General features: G+C 37.5%; 1 protein-coding gene across 1 annotated transcript; it reads left to right on the top strand.

Moving 5' to 3' along the window:
* The first annotated feature begins 496 nt into the window (after positions 1-496).
* LOC128355814 (transmembrane protein 233) lies at positions 497-2,556 on the top strand. The gene is made up of 3 exons (XM_053316176.1): positions 497-682; positions 1,758-1,892; positions 2,537-2,556. Exons 1-3 carry the CDS (start codon positions 497-499, stop codon positions 2,540-2,542), a joined length of 327 nt encoding a protein of 108 aa, XP_053172151.1. The 3' UTR covers positions 2,543-2,556.
* Positions 2,557-10,372: the final 7,816 nt, after the last annotated feature.

Below are 10,372 nucleotides of genomic sequence, written 5' to 3'. Positions count from 1 at the left end.
GGATGATGTACAACAAAGAAAGAGAGGTGCAAGGTTCAGCAGAATCTCTGGTTCCTGTGTACTGTTTGTAGTGTACTGTGTTAACAACACTCATACATATCACATCACATCACATGGCACTGAACTGTCGAGTATGATGATTTTCGTGTATCAGCATGTTATGTGCCTCTCTGAGGTGCCAGCAGTGGTAAACAGAGTCTGATCTCTCACACTTCATCTCAAGGCAGAGTACTGGATGAAGGCCAGCAAGGGTTAGTGATCCTCTCCACCCACCCTCTCCCTACAAAGTCATTTTTTTTCACAGCTTATAAAGGACTAACAAACACCCATCAGACTTTAAAACTACCGTCTTTAAATCTCTTCTGGTTAAAAGTTGGATTTTAACTCCTCCATTGGATTTTTTTGTCCCTTCACATTTAGCTCTTTCTTCATTTTTGTTGACTTTTCATCTTCTCTAATTTGGGCATCTTTTTTTCTTCTGCGACTGTCTTTCAAAATGGCTCTGGGAGTGCTAAATCCACAAGTGAAAAGTTCCCTGAGTGGGAGTGCATTTTTAGACCACAGTTCTGTGGAAGAACAGGAAGCTCCACCTCCACTCCGCAGCTACCTTTGTTTGACCATATTCACCTGCTTTTGTCCCGCACAGCCTGTCAACATTTTGGCCCTGGTCTTCTCTATCATGGTAAGCATGGACTGTGTATTACGGCCGAGGTGATGGCATATCATGCATACACACTATGTCATGATGTAACAGTATGTATCATTAGGTAGAAAATGTCAGTGAGAATAAAGCTTTCTTGTGTCAGTGTTATAGGGTTTCTGACAGGTTGTGCTGTGAGTTCACATGCTGGACACAACGATGTAACCCAGTCACACACACCTGCTCTGCCCATCAAACACATCTACTTGAGCTTCCTTTTTAGAAAATGAAACAGAATTCCCATGGCTCACACTGATGATATCAACATTAAGTTAGTGGCCAAACCACAAACTAGAGCGTTAACAAGCACATTTGTGTGTAGGGACAGTGTGTTCTGTTACCAGGTGGATACACTGTGTGTTGTTTAACCATTATTCAAAAGAACACACAATTTAATAGGGCTGATTTTATATTAATCGCAATTTTTTTCTGTTGATTTTTATTTATTTTTATTAATTTAATTTATTTATTTTTTTTCCCTAAAGACCAGCTAAATGTAGCAGTTGAGTTTATTGTAAGATGTTGGCGGATGAGAATGTTTTTTGTGAGGGCAGGTGCACAGTTTTAAGAATAAATCTCACAAACTGATGTGATGTGTGTATTGCTTTTTGTAAATATGACTTATGATGTATTATCAAGTGTTTGGTTCAACCTGTTCTTGTTTAAGGAAAGAAAATCACAATCATTGAAATATAAAATCGCAATACTTGGTAAAATCGAATCGCAATACTTATTTAATCAGAATCTCAATTTAAATTGAATCAGGACCCAAAAATTGTTAGAGAATCGAATTGGCACAAAAGCATATTGGCCCAGCCCTAAGGGACAGTGTGTTCTGTTACCAGGTGGATAAACTGTGTGTTGTTTAACCATTATTCAAAAGAACACACAATTTAACCATTAAACCATGAGACAAAACAGGTGAGCGTTTGCTGCCACAACTGTTGGAAAGATTCAGGTGACACTTTAAAGTTTCCAAAACGTGGTTATTTTAGATTAATTGGGTCTTTTCATTTCAGTCATTGGTCAAAGAAATATAGTTTTTTTCTTATTCCAGTCTAGGATCAGCTATGATCGTGGTGACTACGATGACTCTCGGAGGCTGGGCAGGAATGCCCTGTATGTTGCTGTTGCCTCCATCATCATCGGCCTTGTCATCATCGCCACCACCTGCATTGTGCATTTTACCACCGTAAGGCTTTCTTTCTTTTGCATTGTCACTCGGCTGTACACTCTCTCACACCATCACAGTATAATGTACAGGCCTGAAGCAGCAAGCTGGGAGAGCAAGTTTCACTTATGCCTCACAGATGGGGATCAAACCAGCAACCTTTTCTGTGACCTCCTCTCTCACCCCAGTGGTAGTGTCTCTCAGATATAGGACCATTTGCTACAATGCTGATTTCTTGCTGTTGTGAACAGGGTTGTGCCTCTTTGGTATTTTAATTATGTATTTTCTGACAATCATTATTTAGAATAGAGTGGATAGTTCCTCTTGTATAATACCATTAAACAACTCTTCCTTATGCTACAAAGTGTGGCAGCAATTTTGTGATACATTTACCAGTGTTACACATATTATTGTTAATCTTTATGCAATACACTGTATGGAAAGCAGTATTGATATTGATTGGATTAACCCAGTGAAATAAAATTCAGTGCAGAGGTGGAAGAGAGAGCAAAAGAGAGGGTTAACACAATTTCATTCTTATGAGAGATGATTATAATTCACATATAATGATGTTAAACAAATGGCCGCAAACATTCTGTTTCTATTGACAGTAAATTGCAAATTATATTTGATTTAATGTGTTTCTGTTTGTGTTCTAGATGAAGTTTTAGTGCTGTAGAAGTGGAGAGAGAGAGAGAGAGAGCGACTGAAGCCAAATGAGACAGGAAACTCTTAGAAGATGAACAGCTGATCTCTGGATGGGCTAAGACGACTGGGTTAAACCATCTGAAAGGACTCTGACTTTACTCATGTTTACAGTTGTATGATTCAATTTGTTTGTCAAGTGGACTGTATGATCTGTTGAATCCATATACACTTCACTCATTTATTTCAGTGATTCAGAGTTAAACTGGCAGCTTCTATAAAAGTATAGGGAAATCCACGGTTCTAAGCTATTTTATGTCTTTGATGTAACCCAGATGTGCAGAAAATGTATGTTCAGTGATGTTTTTTAGCTCAATTAAATATGACTAGACTTAAAATAACTTTATGAGAATACATATTTTATCCATAACAATAACTAATTCTGCAGGAGTGATTTAAAACACAAGAAACAAACAAAACAATCCCTTTTATTTACTGTTATTGCTTCATTTTCTTAAGCTTTGTTAGATATATTGAGATATTTTGTGAGATTTTATTTGTGATTATGATATTGTGTCTAGTAAAAACAACAAAAAACCCCCAACAACAACGTATTTCATTAAATATAAATGTTTGTATATTAAAAAAAGACTCATCTCATCACACCAATGTTCTTAAATGACAACTGAAATGTTCCTGCTGTATATGAAGAATTACTGTATAAACAAACTTGTCTATTATTCATGTTGTCCTCTAATTGTATTTGCAGCCACATACTGAACACTGACTCAGACCTATCTTGGTAACTACAGGAAATATTACACTTGTTAGTCAATGTCTTTCTTGTTAATGACAGAATGATTCCTACTGTCATGTTATCTACCTCATGCCATGGTGACTGTCGTGCCGTGACACAGCTCCACACATACATAAATATCATATTGTGTGTCTGTGAGATAGCTCATCAAACCCCCCACTGCTCTTTTTGAATCATTTCATTACGGTTGCTAGAATGATTTGCAGAAACTGGCTCGGCATAAGAATATTTAAAATATTCAGAAACCTTATTTTGAACCTTGAACCACAATCTGCACCGCCGTGAAGTTTCTTGTAGTTTGATATGTCATAGTATATCAGCAACTAAATATAGCAGGTTTCCCCCCTCTGTGTTGCAAGTTTGCCCCCGTCTGTCACACGGTCAAGCAGAAGTGACTCAGTCGTGAGGTGAAATATAAAAAAAGTGGGAGGGGATCAAGTGATGATTCAGATTCAGTTCAAGCAGGAGGGTCTTGATCCTATTTGTCACTTTCAATTTAATATAAGAGTACATCTCAGTTTTTTTCATTGTTGCTATTGAACAACACTTTTGAAGCTTCTGTAGCTCTCTGTGGGGTTCACAATGTGTTTCATGGAGCCATGGCAACCACACAAATGATACATGCTACACACACTACACACAAAAACCACAAGGAAATCTACTGTTTACATCCTCACATTGGATTCACAGTAAAGCAATATATTCTGTATGCAGGTATGATTGAAAGTACTGGATGTAATAGGCCTGCTGCCAGGTTTCAGCTGTTATTCTAATGCACTTGGACAAATCAGTTTTGGCAGTAATCTTGAACCATTATCTCCCACTTGAAAGAGAAATACAGCGTGTTTGTAGTGCCACCTCTTTGATGTCACACCAAAGCAAAACTCGAGAGAACAAGAGATGAAATATGAAATGAGTGCAGGGATTAGGCGACTTGAAAGCACTTAGTAAAATTATCAAGGGATCAAGGTAGACTTTCTGACAGGAAGCTGATTTCCGTACCGAATAATGAGGCTTCTTTGTACTGGAAATTTCACACAAATCAAACAAATTAATAAAGTTTTTAATTTTTTTTTTTTCAAGATACATTACAGAGAGATTCTAGTTTTCCAGCTTTTTTATTTCTCTGAGCCAGGATATTGAATTGTATTCTTCTCCAGCTCGTGTTCACAGCGTCGGCTCACCTGAAGCTGTTCTGTTGTGTTGCCGGTTGGACAACAGCTAATGTGCTTGGAGAGTACTCCATGACTCACATGAAGTGCTCGCAAATAGGCCACTCTAACCAGCTGCCTCCATTAGAGCCAGATAGAGCCTCCATGTGAACATATCCCATGACACATTCCTACCAGGGAGCAGTGGTTTGAATAAATGAAAGAGGATAACTGTGGGAAACATGTATTCAGGTGCCTCATACACAGGATAGTAAAGGTCCCTAAAGTTACTTTTTACTCTAAGGATGTATTTTACTTCTACAATGAAATAATGTCTATAATACAGATTTTGCTAGAATGACCTTAACATTAAGGTTTCCATCAGATGCTTTACCACAGCCATTACGGTAGGATGTATTGTGATGTATGGGTGCCAACAGGTGATTCAGTACTGATACTAGATGTTGTTTTATTGATGCAGTCATTTGAAAAACTGTCATAATTTATTTGTAGCTGTCTGCCCGTCACATGCTTTTCAGTTTCTTGTTGGTGTCAAACTTATTTTTTGACTTATGTCGACCCATATTTTTGTTCTGTTGAAGTGGTCTGCTAATGATTATTACTGATAATAAAAATAATAATTATATCATAAAATATTCTTAATTGTATACATTTAGGCTATTTCTAACAGTAATATGATACTATCAGAGCCTCATTATGCTGTTGCTATAAGTTTGAGGATTTTAAAAATAGGATAAGACTCTGTCTCAGGGGTATGAAAGTCAAACAGTTGGAGAAGTCAGCTAGGTTTAAATGAATAAAGAAATTCAAGTCAAAACCTAGATTTCAACTGTTTTCTGATTTGTCAGTATTTCCAATACATTGCAGAATTAAAGAAAAACCTGTGTAGATGTCTTCCAGTGTCAGCTGTTTGAACACTTGTGTGGCAACTCTAACTGATCCTCGCTCTTAAGTCTATGTCTCAAATCAGGAGGAATAAAAGACTAAATAGTGATTAAAAATGGACATGTATTCACCGTGATCATCAGTGATAAACTGCTGTGTTTCGTTTGAACCTCTTTACCCACAAATAGCATTTTAAACTCAAGCTGAAACCATTTTGAAACTATCAGTTTTGTGTGGGAATGTTTTTGTATCATTATTTGTATCTTGTGGTGTTGTAATGCTTTTACTTGTTGAGTTTTTAAAAGTACATCTAGGGACAGGTATTGCTAACTAGCTTCTGCTATAATGCTGTGGTATATATATAGCATTGTATTTGACTTTTCAATCATCATATACAGAGACATATACAAATACTATGCTTGGAACAATAATGTGTGTCTAACATGGTTTTTCCACAAAAAATCTAACTATCTATACTCATTAAAAACAATAAATAAAAAAAAAATCTATGAATATGTAAATATATTCAATTTAGTTTAGTTTAACTGCTAGACAAAATGTCTCCTACTTCACTGGCATAGTATAGCTTTTTCTTTATCTTTACATTTTTATAACCTTAAATAATGCATTATATCTGTTCAGCATATTGTAGTCACAGTCTTCTAGAAATCAGTGTATGATAGAGAGTAACCTATAAAGAAATGCCTTTTTCTGGCTGTCTGCTGCAATTTGTCCTCTGAACATGAATGACCTTTGAAAACACACGTGTGGCAGAAACCTCATTGCAATAATCTGGGTCATGCGCATTAGAAAAGAATGGATGTTCAATCTTTGTCATCACAGAAATTACATCAGTAAACAAAAGATACTCATTAATGATAATGTGATGACTGGTAATCATGTACAGTATGTAGTCATTGTTAATAATCTATGTAGTAATGACATCGCTATATCTGTAACACGCTGTGAGAGTGTGTGAGATAGACTAAGCATGTATTCCTGCTGCCAAGTCAACAATACACTCCTGTCATCTAGCTCACTGACTGATTTACACTTTACACTGAAGACAATACAAGCTGAAGCCAAGCACACTGTTTCACACATGATCTACTAAGACTTTATCAATTCAAAACGTCTTCCTTTCTAAAACATTTCTGGGGTATTTTAGTTCCATTTTGACAAGTTATGCTATTAACTTGTGTGGTTGTGTTTCATTCAAGTTCTCTTTACAGCAGCCACTCATGCCTGTTACAGGTACATTAATCAACAACTGTGCTATAGGGAGGAGGTTTAATTACAGGTCCACTGCATATATCTAGTCAGGCTGTGGATTACATCTCCGACAGACATTGATGCTGATTCATTCAAGTTTGGATATGATATGGCACATGGTTTATGTATTCTAAAATCCCTGAATAAATCCCAGAGATTTGCATGAGGAATTTTGCCATAATGAAATTCCATATCAAGCTACGGTTGAAAGCAAATGAATCACAGCTGTTTGATATAACAAGTAGCTTTTGAAACAAATACAAACATTTAATTGTTAAGAGAGTTATGAAGATGCATCATAATGCACTAATAAAAGTTGTTGGCTGAGTATTCCACTACAGGAGAAATAGTTGGAAAAATGACACAAATCACAAATCCACCTAATCTCACCATTTAAAAAAGTAGCAAAGTAGTTGATGGTTAATCATAGTCTCATCACGTTTAATCTATTCTATTCTAAGTATATTTAATAAAGAAACTAATTAATCCAAGACAGTGTTTTGATGCGCGTCTCAAGTTCATGAATGGAAAATGAATATTGGATTTTTAACTATTTTATTTGACTACTTGAGAGCTCTCTGATACAACCCATTGTAATGTGAAGCTCATGGAGGGCGTCACTGATCTGGTTGCAAAATGTGTTTCAGCCATTTAAGCTATGTCATCTTTTCATTATGAAGCTATTTGCCATGTTGCAATGTTTCAATTAGAAGAAGGTCACAGTTAAAAATCAATGAATCTTGATGGGGCCTAGAATATATTTATTTAAATCAGGAGTCAGTGAATGAAGTAGAGATAATTGTTTATTGTAACAAATGATGTAGTTAGTAATTAAGTCAGGAAAGTCTCTGGTGCTTAGACTCTGCAGGGAGATTTTTAATCGAGGGACATTATCTGGCATAATCTGCTAAGAGATGAAATGTAATAATGGAAAATTTAGAGCTTAAGTGATTGTATGTGCACTGTAGCTCTCTCACTTCACAGCAAGAGATTTCCGGGTTTGAATTCACCAGCTGGTTGGGGGCCTTTCTTTGTGTTGTCTGCATGTTCCCCCCATGTGGGATCTCAACAGGTACTCCGGGTTGCTCACACAGACAAAAAACATGCAGGTTGGTTGAACTGGTGACTCTAAATTGCCCAGTTGTAAATATAGTGTGACTGGTTGTCTGTCTATATACTATATGTTAGCCCTGTGATTAGCAACCTGTCAAGGGTGTATCTCATCTCTTGCCCAATGTCAACTGAGATTGGCTCCAGCTCCCCCACGGCCCTCTAGAGGATAAGAGTAAAAGAAAAAGCATGGATGATTATATTTACAGTACCAGTCAAAAGTTTGGACACACTTTCTCATTGATGTGAATGGGAAAGTGTGTCCAAACTTTTGACTGGTACTGTATATATAAAATCCAAAGTGTACCATAAATGAATAGACAGAACCAAAATACAGCCAACAATGACCTGAATAGCTAATCATTTTAAGCTTAGCCAGCGATGGCTAGAGGTCAGAAATGACCTGCTTGTCATGTACGAGCCTTAGCCAATAATGACTAGTGTTTAGGATGGACTTAATTACTAATGATTAGGCTTAGCAGCAATAATACATCGATGACCTGAAATTCAGCAATGATTGGACCTGGCCTAAAGGGGTCAGTAGTGATCTGAAAATGAGTAATTAGGTGAGACAAAACCACCAATTATATACATCTGCTCACCAGAAGCAGTGGCATCAGGGATCAGGAAGCATGGGCAGAATGTGACGATTTGCCAATTTGATGAGCTGAGTTGAGTTTTTGACCTGTTGATAAACCTAGCATTGTTGCAGAGGTTTGCTGTACCTATTCTAAACTAATGCCCTGAATAATGCTTTGCTTTGGGGGTATGTTACATCTCAGAAGAATCTGTTCTAAATGAGCTCAACCAAGATTTGGACATGAGGATTGTTTTTAGTTTCAGAAAGAGGGGGGGGCACACGAGTCGGAGAAAGAGACCTGTTTTTAGTTTTTTAGTTTTACACATTTTAAAGAACAGAACTGAGTACAGTGCAGCCCCCTTCGGCTTTACAGTGTAAAAAAAGAAGTCTGGGTGGGTCAAAACGGCAAAGGTAATGTCTTTAGCTGGATCAAATTAATTAAGAAAAGTGATAAATTCAGCACTCCACAACCCAAAAAAAGTTAATAAAAAAAGAACAATTCAAAAGAGAGTTGACATAGGGTGAAAAATTACTGTGTCTCAAGAGTGATAGCGAGTCTGTAAACTTTTGAAATGCTTATTTAATGACAGAATTGGGAACAGGCAGGGAAAAAAAGATAGATTGGAACATTAACAGTAAACTGGATACCAGCAACCATACCTCTTACATACCTTGGCTTAAGGTGACAAACATCCATGTAATGACAAAAAAATGCATAAGCGGCACTAACTGTAACATTTTTAGTGCAGACATGTAAACGGGTCATGGGTGAAAAAGGTGAGAAGGATACGACCCTTCTAGGGAGGTTAGGGCTTGAAAGCATCAATCTGCATTTTGAGAGGAAATTCAAGCAGAACTACAACCCGACCCCGGATAAGCGGCAGAAGACGGACGGACGGAGGACAGTACAGTTTGATGAAAGTGCAAAGATTAAAAGAAACATGTTCAATGTAAATTTCTGCTTGAAAACCACATCTTTATCCCATTTATATGGAAATGGTTAAATACACACACACACAACAATACAACAGACAACTAGTTTACCAATGCACAAGTGTGGATGTAGTAGTTGTTGGAAACTCCTGTACTTGCACAGGATTCACACTGACTGATAAATTCAACACCAGACTCTCAGCACATGCAGTGTGTGTGTGTGTGTGTGTGTGTGTGTGTGTGTGTGTGTGTGTGTATTATCAAAACAGTCTACACTCAGATATGCAGAAACACTTCAAAGAATAGCAAACAACCTGTTTTTAGAATCTCCACAATATCAAACATCCCAACAACAAATGTTTTCAGAGTCATGCACATTAACAACACACACACACACACACACACATTGGAGTAGTTCCCTTATGCAATGACCTTCCTTTCTCCTAGCAAACTCCTCCACAACATCTCTAAAGTCCAGGTCTCTGACAGGTTCAGACTCCATTACCAGTAATGATAAAAGGACTTCAGGCTCATTTTTGATTCTCCCCAAATGAGAAAATGAGCTCTCCCCCTCACAGTTTGTCAGCGGCAACGTGAGGAACATCCTCAAAGCCACATAAACATTAGGGAAGACTAACTGCACTGGCCAAACTTCATTCTGGTTTTCAGCATGTTTGAGGGTGACTTGTCTGTTTCAGCCAACATGAAGGATCGGAACTGCAGACACTTAAAACACGCTGTTCCGCCTACGGGACGGACCGGAAGTTGGGAGGTAGCCACAAGTTCTTCTGAATGTTTTTAAACCCTTAAACATATATATTCATGCCGTACATTGTTGGAACGCATAGGTTGCCCTGATTCATTCAAGACCACTCACAACTTATATGGTTGCTCACAGCCGTAATAGTATTAGCGGTTAGCTCGGCTAGCCACTCAGCTAAAGTAAGAATAGCTATAATGCTACATACCTTCAAAGTCTTCCCTTTATCCACAACGATCATCTTATGACTCAGGACTTTCTGTACAGCTCGCCAAGTATCCATTCTTGTGAAATATGAAATCCGTTTCCATAAAACCGGAATACTTT

The sequence above is a fragment of the Scomber japonicus genome, chromosome 3 (assembly GCF_027409825.1).
Source record: "Scomber japonicus isolate fScoJap1 chromosome 3, fScoJap1.pri, whole genome shotgun sequence".
NCBI classification, from domain to species: Eukaryota; Metazoa; Chordata; class Actinopteri; order Scombriformes; family Scombridae; genus Scomber; species Scomber japonicus.
Note: the sequence above shows the minus strand (reverse complement) of the source record. Positions and strands in the feature narration are given on the sequence as shown.